We start from the raw sequence: 23,664 nt of genomic DNA on the forward strand, positions 1-23,664 counted from the left end.
TAGTTTGGACCAGCTCTCCTGGCCATGCTCCCTCCTAGATTCCTGTGCAGCTCCTCACTGGCAGGACTTGGGAACCAGAAAAGCCCTTGGCTTTGGACTAAGTAAGACAGTAGTTAGAAACAACCAAAACATCTGTGTGTTATCCACATTATTCTCATGCTAAATCCAACACAAAACACTGTGCCAGCTACTAAGAAGAAAACTGACTCTCTCACAGCCAGAATCAGGACAGGTGGACTTCTGAGAGTACCTGAATTACAGTGAAGATGCAGCATGCACCAAGGAGAGATACTCTTTTTGTGCAGGTTAACTGAAGACCTGAACTTCAAATCAGTAAAAGTCTGAAGCACTGGCCAAGACTGCCTTCTTTCCACAGTCATTCATGTTCTGAAAAGAAAAACAAAAAGCAATTTACTCCTGCAGTAAATCAGGTACAAAAAGCGTGAAGCAATACATTGGCCAACTCCAGGAGTAAAGAGGAAAGACTGTCAGCTGTTCAGCTGTGTCCTGCTGAGTGAGAAAGGAGAGGAGGGAGATTTCTGGCAGTAATGAATATCCTTCATGATCCTGTAGGTCAGAGAGGCATATTTGTTACATGTAAATAAATAGAGAATTGGTCTCTCCCACTGTTACACTCTGCTTCCTGCTTGCTCTTGGCACAGAACCTGCTCTGCCTCCCTGCTTGGGTGTTGATGGATGAGGACGTTCGGCTGTTCTTCTACCACTCACCCTTTGATGGTGAGCAGGTGCCTCACAGACTGAGACGGCTTCGCCCACGGACACGCCGAGTGTAAGTGATTGACATGTTTTTTGCAGCATTGCTTGATGGAAGAGATGCTGTCCAGTTTTGGGGGGAGAGATAGATGAGAATCACCACTGTGTTTTCCAAGTGAATCCATGAATCCCTAATATGAGGGTCTTTGTGGTGGAGTGAACAGAGTGTATTTCTTGTTTTCAGTAATCTCAGATTTTTTAAGTGGATGTGGTACTTGCATTAAAGGAAAATTCCAAAATGAGAGTATTTGCCTTTTTAAAAATACTGTCCAGCTCTATCTGCCCATATTTCTTTAATGGTAATCTCTATTACAATGTGCAGAATATCCAAGCCAAGCTTAAGGACATAGGCTTGCACCACTGAAGTCAGTGTGAGTTTTGGCAATGAATTCAGTGAGATCTGGTTCAGACACTAAATGAAACTGAATATTTAATTTGTTCCCATCCTTTGTCAAAACAGGGGCCTGTCCTACATAGCAGCATTGACACCCCTTTGGAGAACTGCTAAGTAGATGTCATACTTCATTACCCTTCAGATAAATTAATTCTCCTTTCAGCATTACAAAGATGGGCTTGCTTCCTTTTCACCTACCTCAAACAGTGCAAAAACTTGATATGTGTATGATGGCAGAGTTTGAACTAAATGCCATAAATGCTAGAAACAATAATGCCCAGAAGGCAGAGTAGGGGGACTGAGCAATGCTGTGGAAGAGAGGTCCAGAATACTGACTGTATTGAAAATTCCATCTGTTCTCAGGAGCAGACACCATCAGATTGCTGCTGCTCTGCACTGAATCTGAGAGAACTAGGGCAGTGTCATTGCATCCATATTTATTTACTTCAGCGCTGCACACAGATTCTCATGCAGTTTCTCCAGTGATCTAGGGATTACATGCCCCTTAAATAGTAAAAACACAGACACTGCACTACTAATTGTGTAGCATTCTTAATGACTTAGAAAGATGTTTTCCTCCCTGTTGTCTCATTTCTTTGCAGTAAGAGTGTTTCAGATCAAGTGCCTGTTTTTGACCGCACCGCAGCTCCGCGGGCTGAGGTGAGTACTCTGCACCACCTGTCACAGGACAGGAGATTAAACTCTGGTTTACTGTGGTACCTCATCCATCAGGTTGCCATTTTCATTTAGAGCTTGGGGGAAGAAAGTGAAATAAACAGAGAAAAGCAATTGATTTTAACAACAGAGAATGAAACAAAGGATGGAAAGAGGTGTCCTGTTCCTCATCTCTTGAGTAATAAGAAGGTCTATGGTGAAATCAGAATGACAGGAGATTCAAAACTGAGACATGTACAGCTTACTGCCAAATGGTCCACATTTGCATGGTGCCACCCATAAGTTAAATCTAAAACAGGCATAAGCTTCAGCCTCAGTGTCTTCAGCATATGTTTAGAAGCTTTGCAGGGGAGGCATCTTATTTTTGTATTTTCTATAACATAAATGTATTTTCTGTAACATAAATGCCCATACTCTTGTCTTTATGGTATATTTTCTCAGTATTAAGCACATGAGACTGCTTTGTAACCAGTACTTGTCTGAGCAGGGTTTTGCTTCCTGAAACATGTGATTTGCCATATAAGAATAAAATCCCCAGGCATCTGCTTTGAGTTTTGTTTCTTTTGTTCTTTACACAGAGAGTGACAGGTCTTGGAACAGTAATATCTCTTGGGTTTTATCTATTAATTTATTAGTATTGAATATACCTACCAGAACTTTTCAATAGGTGAAAAAAGGCTTTTGAAAGGGCTAATAAGTAGACACTAGCACAATAGTAGCATTGTTTTGTTTGTTTTTTATTAAGAGAACTCTTGGCATTAACAAGACCAAAAGAAAAATTGCAACACAGAATAAAGAGCACCTTTTCATTTTTGTTCTTCTAAGACCATTTAAATGACCATGTTTCCCTAAGCACAATGGGGGAGATGTGTATTTTTGATAACACAGCCACTTTAACTCTCCAACTTTTTGTTAGGATGATAAGCATGTATTTGCCTCTTTTTTTTTTTCCCTGAAGAGGTCATCTAAGTTCCATTTCAACAACACGTCAATTTCCCAAGCTTTCCCACATCTCCCAGTTCAGCATCCAGACCTGGAAGCTAGATGTAAAAGCAACAGTTAGTTACCCTTAAATTAAGACACAACATTTCTGCAATTTTAAAGGCTCTTTGTGGTATTTTGCAGCAAATCTAAAAGTTGCAATGAAAAATAATATATTTTTTGAGTTCTCAGGATTTCAAGCTGTTAGTTGGCTTTAGCTCTGTTGCCTTACTTGCTCTTGAGTACTTTCAGCTTATGTATATTGATGTCTGTGGTGCTCAGTGTTGTCACTTTAAGAATCCTTTTATGTAGCTCTCTCAGGGCCGTGTTTATCCTAGTGCTTTCACTGCTTCTTCAAAGCAGTTTTGTGTGTGCTGAGTAGAAGAAGAGATTGTGAGAACTGCAGACTACGGTCAAATATATGTGACCTTATCCCAGAAATACATATGTGATGACAGAGTGCACACTGTCTTGTTGCTTTATGCGTTCTCCTCAAGAACAGAACAGAAAGATTTGCTTTTGTAATTCTGTGAATTAATAATTTTGAGGTTATTACTTTCCATAGGCACTGTTTGATTTTCCTGGAACCAATAAACTGGAACTCAGATTCAAGAAAGGAGATTTGATCTATCTACTCAGCAAAGTAAACAAAGACTGGTTGGAGGTAAGACTGCAATAGCAGTACTGAATTATTAGCATACCTTGAAATATATGAGTAGAAAGGGCTCTTCTGATCCTTGTGACCTGCCTCTTCCTTTCAAGGAGAAACTGTATCATAATCAGGTCTTACTGTCAAAACTAAATCCCTGATTCCAAATTAGTAATTGTTTGGTTCCTTGATGGTTTTTAGCTTACAAATTTTTTGCCCTCCAGACTTCAGTTTTCATTTGCATTTGCTTCTGCTGGAGTGTTTTTAAATTCTTTGGAAGTGATTAGAACACAGAAAGGCCACAGAAAGGAGATGGAAACTCCATTTCAGCGATTAATTGGTTTCTGGCCCCAGGGTGAGTTGATGTATGCTTCATGCTTCATACCACAACACACGTCAGCCTGATTAGAGAGAACTTGGGTAATGCAGCAGTGTTCTGAAAAAAGGATGAGGGGAACATACTGTGTGTTTGCTGATATGATATCTCTGCTTGCTCAAACACCACAGCCTTCCTTGCTAACCATCTGACTTGCATTTTTTACACACTGTTTCACTCCCCTGCCTGGTATTTGACTATGTAATTGTATAACCTTTTTGTAGGGATGCCATCAGGTCACTTCCATAGAATTTCTTTTCTTGATTATAATGGAAAAATTCTTACTGTTGTTTCTATCTAAACTAATCGAATTCCAGAACTTATTGCATGTGAACAACATGGCATGGTTTTCTTGATTCTAACATTTCCTATCATTCCAGGGAACTGCTGATGGTGCCACTGGGATTTTCCCATGTGCTTTTGTGAAGATCATAAAAGATTTACCACAGCAGGAAGACACAGTTAATAAAGTTCGCTGTTATTACTATGATGAGACTGTGAGCACCATCAGGTAGTAACAAAATAGCCTTCAAGTTTGCTGATGAAGAAACACCAACAATTCTCTTGTCATGATATGTAATGACTATATGTGTTCTAAATACAGGGATATCTCAGTGGAAGAGGATCTGAGCAGCATTCCATCATTCAAAGATTTAATGGAATTGATGAGGTACAATGCAAGCACTTGGCTGTATATTTGATGCTTAAACATTTGTCAAGTTCAATCTGGTTTGAGATTTTCCACGTTCTACTTGGTCAGCACCATGTTTTGTGTATGAAATACTTTTCAAGTGTCTTGAAGAAGTTACACTTTGACTTGGCCCAGGGTCATCTGCGCAGACACTAGTCCTTCTCGGGATTGTCAATGAGTAAGGAATGACACACACTTCTGACTCAAATGTGATAGGTAGAAATTTCCTAACCCTAACCCTAACCCATTTCTTGTACTATGGTAAGAGCCATACCCCCATAAAAGCATCTTTTGTCTAGTACATTTCTTCAGATATAGGACATGGCCTTCTAACACTTGTTAAACTAGATTAATCTGGTGTTGAACATCAATAACTTAGAACATTAAATATTAGCAAATACACCTGTTCTAATATTCTTACACTCCTCAGAAAGAGCAAAAATAAGTAGGCAAAAGTGGGTGGTAACCACAGTCAGCTCTTTTGCATGGTAGTTCTATCAAACACACAGAGTAATTGTGCCATTTATGTGGTGTTACTGGAAATGGTTCATGGTTCTGGTAGATTTCTTAGCTTAAACACAACACAGCATGAATGTGGCTATATGATTTCTAGTACTGCTGTATCAAGAAGGCCAAGATACCCAAGGTTTTGTGTGACTTTTATTAAAATTAATTAGATTGTCAGTATATTATTCATCATGTAGCACCTCCCAGGCATTCCTTGATGTCTGGGAATCAATCCATTTCTTTTCTCCCAGGCAGGAGTTTAACCAAGAAGACATTGTTTTGAATTACCGGGACCCTGAAGGTGACCTGATCCGCTTGCTCTCTGATCAGGACGTTGAACTCATGGTGTCTCAGAGCAGAAGTTATTCCTCTGAGAAGCACTTCTTCCCTTGGAAGTTGCACATCACTCACAAAGATGACTTGGGTGTCTACAACACTAGTCCAGGAGCAGGTGCTACTCAAACAGTAGGGGCTATGTAAGTGCTATATAGATATCCCTCTCTGCAGGCAGTCTCCTTCAAAATGTCTTTGAAGTGTCCTTGAAATGAGTAATTTTTAGTGATATATTACCTTTCAGTGTAAAATCTGTACTTGGTTAACTTCTTCAGCTTTTTAGCACACATCTGCAATACAGACAATCTACATAGAGACCAGAGAAAGTGAGTAATAGAGAAATAAAATCATGGGCCATGTTTACAAAGCAAGTCAGTGTCAGCCTGCAAGAGAGGTCTCCTGAGCCCTTAGCCCTGCTCTAGTTTCTGTTCTCACTCTCAAGACTAGTTTTCTGTCCAGAATGTCTTCATAAGCTTTTGTTTTTTCTCTAGACTCCCATAAATTTCTCTTCATTTGCTGATCTGAAGGTTTGTGGGCCATTGTGTAATTATATCTCTCATGTTGGAGTCTGACTGGGTTTTCAGAGTTTGTCCTAGGAGGATCAATAAAACTTTTTTGGATTTCAGTGAAGAAGTTCCAGCCCATCTTAACTTTCTTCTTTTCCACTGATCAGTATATTGAATTCTGTGAATCAAACCTAGTACACCTGTGGTTTTCCTTTTAGACCTTTATATAACTGTACAATATACTTATTTTCATGTTTAGGAAAATGTGTAGGATATCCTACTGAAACAGCAATTTCTTCTCTATCTTCTGCTTTCTGACACTGCATTCAAAGTATAACTAACAAGAAATTACTGTATCAGATTCTTCAACAAATAAAGTTAAATGTTAGTTTGTCCATTTTTATTTACAAGTGGTTTTTTTGGGTGGGGTGGGGTTCTTGACATTGTTTTATTAAAATATTACAAAATGTAACTTCCTGCTTCAGAGGTATTGTAGCAACGCAGTTTAGAAAGGAGATGAAGTAACAGCAATCATTGTGTCAGTGATATTACATGTTGTGATGCATAAGAAAATGCATTGTAAGTTTGTAGCCTAATGGCAGGTATGGACTGCAAAATTTCTGGGGTGCAGGATTCTTTGTTACTTGTTCCTGGAGTTCAACAGAGCAACTGGCACTCAGAGATTTTCAGTGACAGCTGGATCCTGTGATGCAGCCAGCAACTCAGCATGTCTGTCTCAAAATGGAGCAACATTTTCAATGAGAAGGGATAGGGAGGAAAAATGTCTGCTAGGAAACAACTGTCCTCTTTTATAAGGGTGCTGGAAGAACATAAACACACTGGCCTTTGAAAATCAGGGCAGGATGATCCCCCTTTGCCTTTAAACTGCAATGCAAAATAAATTCTTCCCATCTAGCCAAGTTACATATTCTCCTAGCTGTGTGCAGGTTTTATATGGACACCTTCTCATGCACAGTTACCCTAGATATTCTCAATTTTCTTTGTCTTACTTTGCATGTTTCCCTTATTCACATGGTAGGGGGTTTTCTTTGTTTATTTTTTGCTTGTTTATTGATGCAGTTCTGATGAGAGAATAACTGTGCTACCTGTGGTTTTGGTCAGTACCATGGGGATTGAGAGGAGGAGTAGCAGTGCAGGATAGACAGACTCTGCCAGTTATATTCTATATCTGGGAACTCATATAAGCCCCCATATAAGTTTATCTCTGAGAAAACAAACGTGTTCTCTCCCATGTCTCTCCCTTAGGGCTGCCTAACTTTCCTAAGGTTTATTTCTTATTGGAATATGAATCCCAATATTACCAGTTAGATTGTGCCTGGGCCAGTCTGACCCTCGCTGCTGAGCCAAAGGCGGCTTCTGTGATGCATCACCCCAGAGACACCTTTAGCTTGCTGATGGTTGCAGCTGGGCACTAAACAAGTCCAGGCTTGTTAGGGACTCCGTTTACCTTAAGAAGAAGGCTTCAGGTGATGGTGAGGACAAAGGAGGGATTCTGCTGGAGGGTTTAATATCCAGAGGTTTATTCCATGGTTACAGATGACTGAATCTTGGGAAGAACTCCAACAGAATGGAGAGCACATGGTCTGCTTCACTTTTTAAGCTCAGGGGGAGGGGAGGGGACAGGTGAGCCACCAACCAGGTGGGAGGGGCGGGGTCTCAAGGGACGAGGGACACCTAGACAGGCCAATGACCTCTGGGCCTGAGGGGCATCCTTTGAATTTGACCAACCGCACGACGCCTTTCCTGGAATGTTAAGCCTGATTGACAGGACTCACTCAGCATGGGGGCAAGGGGGAAGGGAGAGGCGTATAGGCACACCTGGGAAGGGACCCGGGACCCGGGACCCGGAAGTCTAAAACAGGACATTACAACACACTACAACAATTTCTGAAGGCTACTGGGCTGTTTTATGGTTGGATTAAAAGATCAGGCTGCCTTGGATGTAGGATAACTTCAGATCAACTACTCTCACCAGTTTTCTTTTGTTTTCTTTATGTACTACAGTACTTATAATTTTATTATTATTTATTATTAATTGTTGTTGAAATGGGTAAAACTTAGAAATATTATTAAAGAGTTACAGAGATAAAGGTAGTTCACTCTCCCCCAATACAGATGTCCAGAGAGATCTCTGCCATGAAGATTGTCTAGTCTAGAGCAAAGTAAGAAACAGCACTGGAGTGAAAAACATAAAATTCTTTCTTCATCTCTCTTACATCTGCTGCAGTCAGTCCTGTATCTTTCTTAAAATACATAAGTCTCATGATCTGGTAATTACTAACACATAGATTGGCAATGACAAACTTCCTTTCCCTCCCTTCCCAGTTAACCCAACAGTCCCATCTAAGTGCGTGCTTTGGGGGCTAAAATAGGAAGTACAGACTTCCTATTTTGTGCAATTGCACTGACTTTCCTTGAAAGGGGGGTGTCAGCTTCTCTGAAAGTGGCATTTGAGGTTCACAAAAGATGTAGTAGTTATTTTGAAGACTTACTTGCCAAGAAAATCCTGTGGTTGGTTTATACTTCTGTCTCCAGTTCTAGGCAAGTGCGGATTTGCTGATATCTGCATCAGAGGATTCTGGTGCTGGGGTTGGTGCTGGACAGGGAGAGTTCCCCATCAGGTTGAATCATCTGCCTCTCAGACACCCCTGGATTCAGGTAAGGGAATGGCTTCCTTTCTGGGGGAAGCATAATGGTAGAGGCTGCTCTCATACAAGGACCTGTGAGTTACTGGGGGATTCCTTAGCTGCAATGATTATTCAACAGCTCAGCCAGCTGCTTCCAGTCCAAGGAGGTGGCTTGTGGGAATCTGAAAGTCAATAGGAATTGAAAAGTAGTTTTTCCATGCTCCCCTAAAGTAGAAAAAGTCTCAGATCTGTAACATACTTAAGTAGGTGTGTGTATTATGATTTTGAGAGAGTGATGAGAGATGGCCCGAATTACTTCAATTCCAGTATTGGTCCTGGAACTGCTCAATCTACTTTTAGTCTCTACAATCACTAGGAAAAATATTAAATTAATTTCTTTGGTAGTTTGTCTACAATTTGCAACTTGTTTGGGGGGCACTGAGAAAAGTTCAAGGAAATTCTCAAAGTGAACGAATATGGAAATCCATCCACTATAGCTCCTAGGAACTGTTTCATTGAGATCATATTTTTAAGGAAATTAGCCACTGTTGTGGTTCATTAGGAAGGCTTTAAGCATAAAGAGCAGAAGAATGAAATTAATTTTAAGGATGAGTTCTCATAACAAATCAGGATTTTTGTCTTGTTGCTGCTCAGCTGACCAAATCCCTGCACTTCCTTGGAAATGTACATTTACTTCATTCTCTGCTTGCATTGCAACAACACACAGTGAGAACGTGAATTTTGTCCTACAAGAAATGCCTGGTAGAAGTTCTTCCTGAATGTCACTTCAACATGATCTTAAAGAAGTTCCCTTATTCAGTTTTACTTCTCTTTATGTGAAACAGAAACAAACAGTTCCACAGTAAGCAGGGCAAGAGAGTGGCCAGTGGGCAATGAAAACTCTGAAATTCTGAGTTAGGATCAAACCTGTGTGCCAAGGACAATATGGACATAAAAGAGATTTTCATCCTGCTGCTGTATCTGTATTTGGTCTTCCATGTTCAAGCCATTCAAGGTGAGATTCAAATTTATATTCTCCTTCATCCTTCCATTATTGCCTTTCTTTTAAAATGTCTCCTTCTTTCAGCTAATGCTCTTCCTCCTTTTCTGCTTTCTTCTCCTGTTTTCTAAGCTGTGAGAGAGCAGACATCTTGATCAAAGCCAGCATGTAGCAGGTGCACGTGCAGCCAAATCAGTTGTATGTTGGTGGTATGGACAGTTGAAATACTATTTAAATGGATGAGATGAACAAGCTGATTGGATAATAAGTGAATGGAAGGAGGGATAGACCCTAATAATTAGTGAAAACATAGGAAAATGAAGGACTGCAAATGAATGCATAATTCAGATGGTGCACAGGAGCAGAGACATGTGGCCAGACACAAGACAGTGTGGTGGGGGCTACCAAGAGCAAAATCCAGATGACCTGATTTTCTTCTTCTGGAATAGCTGACAGATAAAGAGACCATCTGCCATATCCATTGCTTGTGTTTCCTTTCTTACACAATGAGAACTTATCTCTTCTCTTCTCTTCTCTTCTCTTCTCTTCTCTTCTCTTCTCTTCTCTTCTCTTCTCTTCTCTTCTCTTCTCTTCTCTTCTCTTCTCTTCTCTTCTCTTCTCTTCTCTTCTCTTCTCTTCTCTTCTCTTCTCTTCTCTTCTCTTTTTTTCCTTTTTCCTCCCACACTCTGTCCTCTCCTGCCTCCAAATTTGATTTTACAGAGCTGGGAATAGGAAGTACACCATACCTGCCACAAGACTAGGCCTATAGCCATCCTAGAGACAGCAGAAAAAGAGTGTTACCAGGAGTTGTGCTCCATGGAAATCTACCTTTTCTAATGCAGATGCTCATGTCTGCAGTAGCTGGAGGAATTGTGCTGCCTGGCCCAGCATTAATTACAGCTATCTTCCTTTGAGGTCTGAAGTGTATGTCAGACTGGGTTCTTGGCATTCAGAGTCTTACCCCCACATTGACACTTCCACATCCTTTTCTATGTGGGATGCTCCATTTTCTGGTTGCACAAGGAAAGCAGTAGAACTTTGTACTGGTTTTCAGTAGAAGATCAAAGTAAGGTCCCTCTTATGGTTCCTAAGAGCATTCTGTTCTGATGGGGTTTTGCCTGTAAAAAGCCCCTCAAACAAGCTGATTATAGCTCTCATCGAGAAATATTATTTGAGAGAGCACACTCATGTATGCACCTTTGTCACCTGAAGGTGCAATAGCCCAATAGTGCAGTATGGATATTGTCTTCAGGGAAAATAAGGAAGGATAAGAAAGCAGCTTGCTTCATAGTACCTGTGACAGAGGCAGTCTGTATTTTTCTGCTTCACAGTTATGAACTTAAAAAAAATATCCTTGATGAGAGGTCTGGCCATCTCTGGATCATAAATCTAGTTCCAACAAATTTGTTTGGACATTCTTGTGAGTCATAGCAAGGTTATTCCCAGAGCATCTCACCTTTAAATAGACATTTCTAGCATTACGAACTTTACTGGGAAGTTAGTAGCAAAAAAGTTCACACAGCAACACATAAGTAGGAAATGATCATCATATGTCTGCTGACCATGATATCTACTAATCTTTGGATATACTCAGTGTTTGAAAAGTGATACCTTGGCTAGGACTGTATGCCTTGCAGGCACAAAGACTTCACTAAATTGTTGTTAGCTGTAGCCTGGTTTGGACACATGTGTTGTGGAGATGTGCAGAGTGGTCCCAACTCTGCACATATATTCATGGAGTCATGCCCCATCCCTGAGATGTTCAGGGCCAGATTGAAAGGCGCTCTGAGCAAAGTGGTGCAGTGGAAGGTGTCCCTGCCCATGGCAGGAGGGCTGGAACTACATGAGGTTTAAGGTGCCTTCCAACCCAAACATTTCTATGAGTCTAGGATTTTCTGGTGCAAGAGGAGACTTTTGTTATCAGAGCCTCACGCATTCTGTATCTCCTCTCTCACCATTTATATTTTTAATCACTGCATCTTTTCTTTGCCTGAATTCCTTTCCCAGAGAGTATCCCAATGAAAAGCTTGAAGTGCCACAGTGACTACAACTCACAGGTGACTTGCACATGGATGGAGCATTCAGAGGCTCATGACCTCATTCCTATGATTCTTTACCAAAGGGATAATATTGACATGTAAGTACCTGAAATGTGCTGAGCTACATAAAAGTCCAAAGGGAAATTTGCCATAACTTGGAATCCTGGGGACAAGCAGTCAAGTTTTTAGAAATCACATCCACACTCTTTTTTTATTAAGCAAAAGTTATACATGCTTCTGAGCCTGATCTAGAAGAGAGGAATGAGTAAGCTATGCCAGTGGAGATATTTTTATCACCTTTACAATTATTCTCTGTAATTTTGTTGTAGGATCATAGATATGAAATAAAATGGGGCATATAGGCTGCTAGGGGAGAAGGAGGTGTCAGAACAAGCGTGAGTATTGTTTGTAACCCTAAAGGGAAGACATATTCCCCCTGTCCTTTTGCCCATTTAGGAGCATTGAGAATGTGGTTTTGATAATGTTTGAGAAATATGTGTAGACTGTATATTTATGAGATAGAGAGCTGGTAAGTTCTCTATCAGTGCCATCAGTTTTCCTCCAAGAGATACTGGTGTGTTTATGACAGTATCTCTCTGTCACATTTGCTTCCTTTTCAAAGGGGAGCCAAATCACCGGACTGGATCTTTGGTGAGGATAAGAAATGACAGAAATAGAGGAATAGTTAAGGGAGAGAGGAAGGCAAAGAGGCATAGTTGAGAAGAAAATTATTTAGAGTCTGGAGATACAGGAAGAAAAGGAAAAATTGAGAACTCTTGATTTTATTGCAAACAAGTGGGAATTTAATAGACCTAAAAGTAGATGAAAACAGTGAAAGAACTTTGGAACAGGACCTTGGGGCTAAATGCTACTATGAAGTTTCTTGGACTTTCGGAGGATTCTCTGAAACATTGTTACATGATGAAGTGTGTGGATCACAAAATATAACTGAGGGGAAGGAATCAGACAAGCAGGTGTTAAACATGGACAGTCACACAGCTGAAATCAAAATAGCCAACAATTAAACAAGATCAGCTCATAGGTGAAGAATAGTTGACTAAACCCCAAACTGTAAGGTAATGCTGGTGAGTAGATACAAATTATTTCACAGCTTTACACCCTTTGGGCTGACTCTTTTACTTAAGGCTACACACATACTGCAATGTCCAATCCATACTTCAGCAATGTCCCTAGTTTCCTTGCTAATACCCAACTTATAAAAATAGCAATAGTGCTGAATAATGCTTGCTGACATATAGTTGGCTAGAAGACTCCATCCTGTCCTGGAAGAGACTATTTGGCCTTAAATATTCACAACTTAATATTTCTCATCTGAGCTGGAACAAGATAATATACTGGGCATGAAGCCATAAGCACAAACAAAATTCCACAGGGTGCATAAAGAAGCAATGCATCTCTCCAGCAGCTAAGGCTACTGCAACCACACAAAGATTATCCTCTCCTGCCTAGTTTAAAAAAATGTTTCTAATTTTCATGATGCTGCTTGGCCTGGAGAAAGGCCATCTGAAAGGAGGATTAACATTGTGGATGAAATCTTTAATGAATACTTAAGGTCCCTTGGCAGAACAGAACTACTAAGGACACAGAAGTACATTTTGGTTGAGAATCTTATTTTAAGTGTTTTTCTCGTACTGCAAAATGAAAGTCTTAAAGCAGCTTAGGATCATCAGAAATTTTATGGCCTTTAACTCTGAGTAAAAGGTGTATTTACATGACATAAATTTTCATCATACTATTTCTCACCTAAAAATATGAGATTACATAGAGCTATGCTAAAAAGTAACAACAATTAACTGGTACTGTAACATTCTGCCACACAATTTTGAAATGGGGAGGCAAAATTCTGGTGTAAAAAATGTTTCTCATATTAACTGATGCAAACCAGGACTAATAGGAACAATGAGAAGAGGATATAAGTGCTTTCATGAATTATGACAGCAGGATGGGATGAAATTGGTTTCAGGTTTTAATTTTGTACTAACTACAGGTTTTTGGATCAGACCTTTATAGATCATTTTCTCTGTACACAGGGAGAACAAGAACATGTCTTGCGAACGCCAGACAGAAAATGACTTGCATGAAGCTCCAGACGTCTTTGTGCACTGGGTCTGCCGCAGGACAACAGACTATTTAGGAATAGGGATAAAGGATACTTATGGCTTCAGGCCTAAAAATGGAACATATGTTAATCAAACACAACTGGATGTTGATCTTTTCCAAAACGGTAAGGCTTAAAGTACCAAATTCTTGTTTCCCAATGAATTTTAAGGATTTTTTGAGGATGTATTTGCTGTTCATCTGGAATTGTGAAAACTGCCAAAGAACTCCACATTGCGAGGGTTGGGTAGGGAGAGAAGGCAGCAAGTTTCTGAGGGCAGCTGGATGTGGTATCACCTCAGGAGCTAGTAAAGCAGGAGGTACTTGGTCTGTCAGGGATAAGATACTCTGGAAATGGGGAAGCTTACCTAGGTGTTTTCTTCCCCTCTTTGTGTGCTGTTTCCTCATTATCTCCTCTCATGCATTGTACCTTCACCTTCCAGTTCGACCCCTTCCACCTCAAAACCTCTCAGTCAGCCCAATGACATCAGGGGACTTCTTGCTCACCTGGCAAACAGCTGATGGAAGCCAGGGGCTGGGCAGTGCACTGGACTATGAAGTCACTTACAAGCGGCAGTGGGAGTCCTGGGAGGTAAGAGCAGAGGAGCTGAGCTGTCCTGGTTTGGGCTGCACCAATTTGGGCAATTCAAAGTCTGTGGAAAAAGTTGTGCAAATGAATGGTCTTTCCATTCTTCAGTGACTGTGAACAGATACAGCAAGTGTTGTTTTGGGTCAGGTGGAAGGGGCTCTCTTTCTGTTAGCAAGTGAAATGCCATTTTTCCTGAACTGAATGCAAAGATCTCTTCTACACTTAAAGAAACCCCCAACCATTGTACTTGGATTTGAGTTGGATTTGGATCCCTCTTAAACTGAATTAAATCATGTTCAAACAGGAGGCTGTGGGTTCATATGGGAAAAACAGCAAAATACATTTGAAGTTGCTCCCCCTTTGAGAGAGATATGTTTTGAGTTTTTGTTCTTTTTTTTTTTTTGTTTAAGTTTTTAGGAGTCCATATCCTTTGCCCTATAATTTCCCTAGATCTGCACATGTTTCTGCTCTGTACTTGTCAGACTGATCTTTAGATTTTAAGGGAATTATCTTGGCCAGATTCCCACATAATTCTGCACTGAGCAGTGCTATGAACATGTGTAGCTGGAGCTGAAGACAGTCTGGACTTTGCAAGCTGCAGGAGTTTGCTACTTGTTGCGGGGCGAGATTGTGCCTGACAGTGGCCATGCCTCACCTGCCTTGAGCTGTGCTGAAGCACACACTGGAGCCCTCTCGTGTGGCAGTGAGGAGACAGTGCATGGCACCATGTGCATGGACCATCGCACTTGTGGGACTGTTTGAGATGCAGCCTGGCAGTCAACTCCTCCTCTCACTCTTTCTCTGTCTTCCCTGCACCTCTCCATCCCCCAATGTCCCAATTTCCTATGTCCCTTCCTCTCTCCAAACAACAGGAAGCTGCCTCACTCTTGCTCTCCAGCACCACCCAGTGCAGTCTCAGGGCTGAGGACCTTGTCGCAGGGAGCAGCTACGTTGCCCGTGTGCGAGCCAGACCAGGGCAGGCCAGCAGCTTCTCTGGGCAGTACAGCGAGTGGAGCATGGAGGTGTCCTGGAAGACCCCTGAAGGTAGCATGGGAGGGAGTGGGACTGGAAACTGAGAAGCCAGAACTTTCCTGTCACTAACCTTGCACTTGTGCTCTCTGAAGGTGGCCTTCAGCCCAGGAACCTTCGCTGCCTCTTCAATGGTGGAGATCGTCTGACGTGCAGCTGGGAAGTGAAGAAAGTGATCACCACCTCTGTCCTCTTTGGCTTGTTCTTCAGGGCCACCCCAGAATCACAGTATGTGCTCTGTCCATGGCAGTGTGTCTGTGCCTGTCCCATGCTTGTCCTATTCCCCTGATTCCCATTCATCCTCTTTCTTCTCCTCAGAGAAGAGGAGTGCTCTCCTGTGCATGAGAAGACTTTGCCCCACACCCCATACGTGGTCCAGAGCTGTGAGATCCCTGTTAGCAATCCTACCAGCCAGAGCCAGTACCATGTATCTGTCCGGGTCAAGACAGAGGAAAAGATGATTGAAGCCCACAAAAACAGTGAGTTCCTGTGTTGTTTCCTGCTTCTCCTTCTTGTTTCTTGGAGAGATGCCTGTCTGAGCAAGTGGGGCTGAGGACAGTGGTCTTGAGGAAAAGTGTGTGGGAAGTGGAAGAAACAATCACTGATGAAGAAAGGGACTGTATCAGGTCAGAGCTCTGGGGTGTAGGGGTGGAGTTCCTCAGCGGCACTTGCTACTCTGAGGAAGGTGACAGTGATAGAAACTGTTGTGCAGAAATCCAAGTTGTAACCTGGAGCTTCTCAGTGAGCATTTGCCATCCTGCTGACTTCTCTGTGATTCGCATTCATGAGTGTCCCAGGTGACAGGGGACTGTGGTGAGAGGTGTCTGTAGTGAGTAGGAGTGTGTCACTATGTGGTTTCTCAAGAAGTCAGTGAGCTCTTGTGGGTTTGTGCAATGGCCCCTGGAACCCTGGATGAGGTAGGAATCCTTTTCCCAGTGAGGTGCACCAGGTAGGCCATCTCTGCCCACATGTATCTGAAGGTATTTGGGTGACTTCTCAAACTCTAAAACTAGGGCAGCTCCTGCAGTGGGTGAAAATATCAGGAGGTAGCTCCAAAAGAATTGAAAATTTCTGGAAATGTGGTGGACAAGTACAGATATTTCAACTATTGCTTTGCTGCTTTTCTGTACACAGGGAGCACCCTCAGTATTCATGGGTATGGATTTTCTGTTATTTAATACTATTGTATTAAATAACAGAAAATACAATACTGTTAATATTGTTGTATTTGACTAGAAAATGAAGATGTAGAAGGTTAAGAAGTGTTAAAAAGCTGAGCGATTTTACATTGCACAAAACAACCTTGTTTTCAGTCCCAGAAAATGATTCACAATGTGGAAAGAGACCAGTAGGTTGGTAAGTGCTCTGAGACATTCAGTGTGTTTCAGTCCAGGTGCTGCCGCCTGCAAATGTGTCAGTAACAGCAACAGGGAACCAAGAGTATGAACTAAGCTGGAAAAAACACAATTTGAAGTACAACTTCATACCACAGAGATACCAAGTCAAGTACTGGGAAAACGACCAATATGAAAAGGTAACTTAAAAAGTGCAAGAGTCATGGATATTTCTTCACTGGTCAAATGGAAAGACAGTTCTTCTCACCTCTGTCATTTGTGCTTCTTCTCTCTCCCCAGACTCTCCAGGTGTTAAATATCAGCAATGATGAGCCTCCCTTCATCTTCACCCTGCAGATGCTGGCAGCATCTACAGAATATAGGGGGAAAATGCGTGCAAGGGTGAATAAGTCTCCAGACTATGAGGGACCTTGGAGTGAATGGAGTGAGGAGTTCACCTGGAAGACTGAGAATGGTACTTTCCATGCTTCTGTCAGGTTTTGGTGGACTGCTAATGGCTGGGATGGCTCTTTAGTATAACACATTGTCTCAGCTGGGGTTGGAGTGAGGTGCAGCTATGGCCTAGTTGGAGTCACTTACCAAGGCAGCTGCCCTGCCTGCATCCTTGCAGTGCATCAACAGTGCTAGGGAAGGAAGTGAATGACCTTTTAAGCTTCTTTCTTGCTTGCCTTCATAAGGTGAGTACAACTAACCATAAAGTTTTCCATGTGGAGAATGAATCAAAAACATCCTGCCCAAAAAATTATCATTATTTTCTGATTCCAGTAATCCATTCTGCTGTCATTGACTAAAGAGCCTGATACATTAAGAAGATAGAAGATAAGACATCAGCTTTTTATATTTGCAGAGTGACTATAAGGTTGTGTAAAACACACAATGGAGTCTGCTGGAGATAAAATCTTTAAATGTTTTTGCTGTTTATGGACCTGGAGGCAGAATGTCTGCCATCATACAATCTTTTGCCCAAAGTAATATGATCTTGGATGATTTGTCCTGAGGAAGGTTGCAGTGATTATACTGTGGGCAAATTTTGATACACATATTCAGGAAGAAAATAGTGTGCTGTTGTGGCTATTGGCAGGGAGAGCTCTCAGAAAATCTCTGAGACCCCATTTCCTCAGAACTGTGCAGAGTCAGGCAGACTTAAGATGTCTGAAGCCATGCCTGTTGTTCATAGTGGAGTTAGGTCCATAACCATCTTTTCATTAGCTTAAAAAGTTTAATTCTGATGTTAGTAGAAGCTAAGAAGTGAGTCAGTAAAGGAAACAATGAACTCCTTTTGTCAGTGTGCTGTACAGGGCACATTTGGCCTGTCCCACTTTGGAAAATATTCCAACAGTTTGAAGGCCCTATGATCCTGTTCCTCCACATATCAAATTCCCTGAATAGTGGCCAGAGTGAAAAACCTGTTGCAGGAAACAGTCACTCTGCAGGTGGATAGATTTTCTCTTTTCTCTGTTTCAGTTCTGCCACCTGTAGTTCTCCCAGTGATGCTCCCAGCTCTCATCATCGCTTCACTGATAGTTGCTTATTGCAGCTATAAGTATTTCCTCAGGTAGGCTTGCATTGCATCAGGGATACTCAACAGCCCATGTGGGTGGCATGAAGTCTGAGGCACCTCTTGTCCCCCAGGAGAGAGGTCTGTGTGGAGGTGGGCCTTGCTGGGCAGCCTTGGGCATGGCTGTGCAGGGAAGAGAGCTGGGTGGGGCTGCAGCGTTGCCTTGGCTGTGCCCTGCTGCGCTGAGCAGCACGCTCTGTGTGGGGCAGCCTTTTCTGGTAGCAGCAAATTGAGAAGCAAATCTTGAAAACTGTTCTTGCTGCAGGAAGAAGAAAATGTGGGAAGAAAAGATTCCAAACCCCAGCAAGAGTCTCCTGATCCAGGGCTATCTGGGGGTAAGTGGGAATTGTACCTTGAAGGATTCATTATTTCTCTTTCTTTTTCAGGACCTCCAATAATCTTAAGAGCTCTTCTTGTTTTCTAGTCCACAATTAACAGACAACATTTATCTATTACTTGTTTTTAGGTGAAGTTCTGGTCCTACTCAACATAACAGTGCTCTTATATTTAGCAGACCTCTTTGTGCTGTACTTGTCAACGCAACCGTGACTTAAAATCAATGTAGAAAAATTGTCAGTACTTTAAAATTTCCTGCGCCTTGCTTTTAAAAGGGGGTTCTTAAAACCTGCCCAGCACTTATGGGCTCACTAACTCTCAAAAGCAGGTTCCTCGGGTACACTGCCAAAGCTCCCTGAACAGCTTGAAATTTGCTCTCTTGAAGACCAGAGTCGTAACTCTACTGTTCCTTTTTGTTTTTTCCCATTACTCTGAAAAACTCGATCATTTCATGATCACTTTGGCCAAGACAACTACCTACTATTTAGTCCCTTAGGTCCTCCATTCACAAATAACAAGTTTAGGAGGGCATCTTTCCTAGCTGGCTCACTGAGTACTTGTAGTCAGGTCAGTGATAAAGCAACATGGGTTTGAAGAAACCATCTTCTGGAGAGGAGAACATACCTTCGAGTTGTATTAATGAAGTTGTATCCCTGTTACCAAGTGATATAGGCTCTTCTATTTGTTTTCTTCGTCCATGGGGAATGTACAATTCCTGATTCTACTGCCAGTGAGATACTGCTCTTTGGTCATGTCTGCTTTTTCATTTTCAGAAAGGACGTTTGGGAAGTTGGCCAACAAGCAACCAGCTAGACTTCAACAAATACAACCTTTCAGAGAAGATGGAGCAGGCTAGCTTCCTCCAAGTTGTGGACAAGTGAGTGAACAGCACATGATGGTGACACTGTGGATGGTCTCTAAGACCTCACTGCATCATGGCAGAATATAATGAAATGTTCTGTCACTAAAAATCCTATACAAGTTGCTTTTGAGGAGGAGATTCAATTTTTTATTACAGGGGTAACTGCATCTGCACGAATATTTTTTCTAAGCCTGTGTGTAGCTATGTGTGTTTTCAACTAAGATTGGTTTATGTTTTGTGTTTAAAACAATAATCTCTCTCATGAACAACTTTTAATTTTCCCACATTCAGGCCGGCAAAGACTTTGGCAGAGTGCCTTGAAAGGCAAACTAAGAAGACAGATGTTTCCCCTGTTACGCCTGACCTACAGAACTCATACCATGCTTTAAATGAGTCAGAGCATGCCCCAGTTGCCTGCTCAAGTCAGAGAGCTGGTCATTCCTTTCCCATTTCAAGGAGAAACAGTGCTGATGCAAGTATTGCTTCCCACACAGCAATCCCTTGCTTTGCTTTCAATGGTCCGTACTTGTACAGCCCAGTGGTGTCCTCTCACCCTGATATACACCAGACCCTGGAAATGGACCCTGTGGGCCTCAGTAAGAAATCAGTTTCCCTTCAGTATGTGACTCTCCCAAGGGAAGACTCTTCCCAGGCCCCACAGAGCCAGGAGCAGCCAGAAGCAGCTCCTCCAAGGCACATGCTCCCAGATCAGAGGGAAATGATGCGGCACCTCAGTGACAAGGAAGAAGTCTCACAGGCCTCACCACTCTGTGGGGAAGGCACCAACAAGGGAACAGAGGAGCAGAACTCTCCAAAGGCTCTCAGCTGTACCACATCTCCTCAACAGTGCCCTTTGGAGTACATCACCACGGACAGCCTGGTACTGCCATTGGCCAGCACCTCCACCCATCCTCCACTTGTCACAGCTGAGGAATCACCTTGTGGCTCACAGCAGCCCCAGCCTCCCAGTGACCACTCTTGCCATGAGTCTTCTCAGGGGAAAACTGGTGTCACGATCCCGGTTTCAGGCCAAGCACCAGCCTCATCTCCTGAATTGCACCTGAATACCTTTGGCGACTATCTTACTCTGCCTGAAGGTCTCAGTGAAAATTCAAAGCCCACAAAGACTTCTTTGCCTGTCTTCCAGAAGGAAAATGGTATTCCTAGAAAGCAGCCTTTGTCAGAAGGTAACTTGGTGGTGTTAAACCCTGACAGCACTGAGCCAGTTTTCCTTTGCCAGGTTGGTGATTATTGCTTCCACAGCCTAAAATCCAGTGTGAAGATGGATAATAGTCAGGAAGACCATCAATTCATGAAACTTTCTGAAAATGAGACAACACTTGGGCAGCCTGTATGTGATGATGAATCCATCACAGAGAAGGAAAAGGATGTATGGAAGAGGGAAAAAATACAGGCCATCCAGCTCTTCAAAAACCTGAAATCAGATGATTACTTTTCCTGGCAGCAATCTTTGAGGATCAAAGAAATCTGTTAAATGAGTAAATATTAATGAATACCAAAGAGACAGGTAACTGAAAGCAACTATCTGGTGAAAATGAACCCTCAAACCTAGGAACAAATAAACACCAGTTCCATTTTCAGGTTTTCAGTCCAACATGTTAAAAAACTTGAAGTAGCTCAATGTCATTCTCGGGGGTCTTCGCAGATTTGGCTTGAAGGACTACACAAATGTTGCAGTGTAGTATTTTTTAAACTTTTTGGCTTATCCATGATGATCAGTTTATCCTCCTCATGATCCTGTAATACATCACAATCATCTTGCAATTATATCAGCTTGCTTGGCAAATCTTGTGGCAGGTAGTGCAGACTTAACAGCTTGAAAAACTATCAGAAGACAAGCCTGAAAAACTTGGAAAGAAAAGTTCTATTCTTAAAAGCCATTTTGTTTAATTTCTGTGCACTTATAAAATAGCTCTAGAAGTCACCAAGGAAATTCTGTATCTTTGCCTTTCCAATATGGCATGAAATAGGTATTGCCTAAGGTGAAAAAAACCCAGACACTTATAGAAGCATAAATAAAAATATGAGGAAAAGATTGTCGAAATACAGGAAAAGTTTCTTAATGTCCAGTCTATCACAGTGGATTCAGAGGATAACAAGGAAACATTACTGGGATACATAATGCAAGTTGTAGAGAATCATTTGGAAGAAGAAATATTACTGAAAGAAGACCCAAAGGCTCCTAAGGTTCAGTGAGAGGGAGTGGGGCACATAACAGAAAATGGTAGGTAAGAGATGCTGGGAAGGTGCACAAGCCTGTAACTGCTGTGATTCTTCTAAGTGTGGAAGTACTATATGATTTTCTTTTATGTTCCTTGACTGTTTAAGCATTCTATACGTCATCCTAAAGTGTAATTGATTTTTAGTTTGTTTTTTTTTTTCCTTTAAAAATGAGAGTTGAGAAAGAGGAGACCTTTTCCCCAGTTTTGCTGTGTAGAAAGTGGTGCAAGGTAAGAGCATTTGTTCAGAACTGCTACTCTGCAATCAGTGAAAAGGCTTTGGTTTCAGACCTGAAGGTAGACTTGGCTTCCAAAAAACCATATATTTTTTCAAATATAAAATCTGTATTAATAAACATATTATTTCTTCCTATGAGTATTTTGTTTCATATGTTAAAAATATTGTGTTTACAATAAAATTACTATCAGCTCATTTCCTCAGGTCTCAAAAAATTCTATAGGTTCAACTATGCGAGATATGAGGTAGGACATTTTTCTCCTTACTTTGCTGTATTACTTGACAGAGAAAAGAAGTTCTGTGTTTGTGCCACTTGATTCCTCCTGCTGGGTTAATGGGACTGTGCTGATTCAGAAATTACAGTGAAATTATTTGGGTTTTTGGCAATTTAATCCTTGTAAATACCATTTTAAATCTGAAAGGTGTGCAAATTGAGCTTGGTGCTCTTCACAGCAGAAAGCAGGCAGTTGCAGCCTCTGATAGAGAATAGTGATGAACACTTTGAGAGATTTGCAATTTAGACCTTTTGTAATTAATGGATTTTTTTTGAGAATTCCTTCTTTGGCCTTTTATAAGTGGCACAATTAGCTTCTTCCAGGCTGTATAATTGTGCTCTATCGAAGCATATCCTAAAAGGAGATGTTCAAATTCATATGTAAATGTTGTATCTGAATTCATATCTTAGATATGCATCACTTTGCTGGGCCTTGAATTGCTGGGGTTCAATAATCAAGAAGAATAATGAGTGGGAGAAGTTTTATTCAGCTCAGTGGCTTTTGGATAAAGCCCATTTGCATTGTCATCAGTACTCTAAGATGTGATCAGTACTCTGACAGCTCTCTGTTCCTTCTGCTCCTCTGCACTTGGCTGGGCATTTGCAGAGGCTGATTTTGGAGACAGGATTTACAGATAAAAGCACATTTGTTATGATCCCACAGAGATGATATTATCATTTAAAGGAGCCTGGAATTTGCAGAGTAACATGCCATTGTCAGGATAGGGGAGCTGCACAGTGGTTTGCTTTCCAGCTATAACAATTCATTTACAGCACAATGAGTTTCTGCTCTAGGGATACTTTCTTCAATATGAACCTAAGTATCATTAAATAAAATATGCAATGAATGTTGGAAACAGAGCTCATAATCCATGGCTCTTCTCTGCCAGAGGAATCCACTTCTTACTGGAATCAAAACTTCTATAATCTTCACCTGTTGCTGATCCTATGAATTTTCCATTCTCCTCTGCATGAAGTCCAGATGCAGTGAGGGTGGTAAAAAGCATTTTACAATCCTGTAGCCTGGTGATTCAAGACTTAGAAGCAGTCATGAGTCCCAGGTCTTCAACTTCCTGATCATTAGCTTGAGCCACAAAGTTATGTGCAAAGGCAAGTTGCTGCTCCCTTCCCCAGTGCAAGGTACTGATAAGCAGGAGGGGAATCATCATTCTGATGATTCAGGAGCCAATTATGACATGCTTCTCTCTGTAGGGATTCTCACTAAGTAGTTCAGCCCCTCAGCCTGTATTTCTGCATGATGAGTCACCAATGTTTCCTACATAGTCAAAAAACGAGTTATGAGATGATTGCAACCCTTTCCTTACTGCATACTCAAACATAAAAGATTGTGCCTATGTTTTAACAGCAGGCATTTTTCCTTGCTCTGAAGTAATCACTTTATTATTCCCTTATCATAATCTTCATCAACCAGAAACATATTACTTGAATTTGCATGAGACTAGGGTAGGAAGTTTATTGTGACCTCAGTAGT

At 41.5% G+C, this 23,664-nt stretch overlaps 2 protein-coding genes across 7 annotated transcripts in view; both read left to right on the forward strand.

Annotated features, from left to right (window-relative positions):
* NCF4 (neutrophil cytosolic factor 4) overlaps window positions 1-6,269 on the forward strand; it is a 53,962-nt gene extending 47,693 nt beyond the window's left edge. For 5 of the 6 annotated variants that reach the window (XM_074539339.1, XM_026794526.2, XM_026794523.2 and 2 more), the window contains 6 exons: window positions 663-790; window positions 1,771-1,828; window positions 3,390-3,488; window positions 4,230-4,360; window positions 4,454-4,519; window positions 5,299-6,268. In XM_074539339.1, coding sequence (XP_074395440.1) covers window positions 663-790; window positions 1,771-1,828; window positions 3,390-3,488; window positions 4,230-4,360; window positions 4,454-4,519; window positions 5,299-5,527 — 711 coding nt within the window. In that variant the 3' untranslated portion in view covers window positions 5,528-6,268. Of the gene's footprint in view, window positions 1-662; window positions 791-1,770; window positions 1,829-3,389; window positions 3,489-4,229; window positions 4,361-4,453; window positions 4,520-5,298 lie in introns of all 6 variants that reach the window. The other variant, XM_005488567.3, reaches the window with a different exon arrangement.
* A 2,029-nt stretch (window positions 6,270-8,298) lies between these two features.
* On the forward strand, window positions 8,299-22,036 carry CSF2RB (colony stimulating factor 2 receptor subunit beta). The gene is made up of 14 exons (XM_026794584.2): window positions 8,299-8,565; window positions 9,380-9,549; window positions 11,542-11,671; window positions 13,625-13,818; window positions 14,135-14,283; window positions 15,153-15,324; window positions 15,405-15,537; window positions 15,628-15,788; window positions 16,698-16,843; window positions 16,944-17,118; window positions 18,129-18,219; window positions 18,488-18,557; window positions 19,332-19,435; window positions 19,712-22,036. Exons 2-14 carry the CDS (start codon window positions 9,480-9,482, stop codon window positions 20,913-20,915), a joined length of 2,799 nt encoding a protein of 932 aa, XP_026650385.1. The 5' UTR covers window positions 8,299-8,565; window positions 9,380-9,479; the 3' UTR covers window positions 20,916-22,036.
* Window positions 22,037-23,664: the final 1,628 nt, after the last annotated feature.

Source organism: Zonotrichia albicollis, chromosome 4 (assembly GCF_047830755.1).
Source record: "Zonotrichia albicollis isolate bZonAlb1 chromosome 4, bZonAlb1.hap1, whole genome shotgun sequence".
Classification (NCBI taxonomy): Eukaryota; Metazoa; Chordata; class Aves; order Passeriformes; family Passerellidae; genus Zonotrichia; species Zonotrichia albicollis.

Bases quoted from the DNA above. Each gene is read 5' to 3' on its own strand.
- CSF2RB (XM_026794584.2), top strand. From the start codon at position 9,480: ATGGACATAAAAGAGATTTTCATCCTGCTGCTGTATCTGTATTTGGTC. The intron at 14,284-15,152 runs GTAAGAGCAGAG...TCCAAACAACAG, and splicing joins GGCAGTGGGAGTCCTGGGAG to GAAGCTGCCTCACTCTTGCT. The intron at 15,325-15,404 runs GTAGCATGGGAG...TGCTCTCTGAAG, and splicing joins GTCCTGGAAGACCCCTGAAG to GTGGCCTTCAGCCCAGGAAC.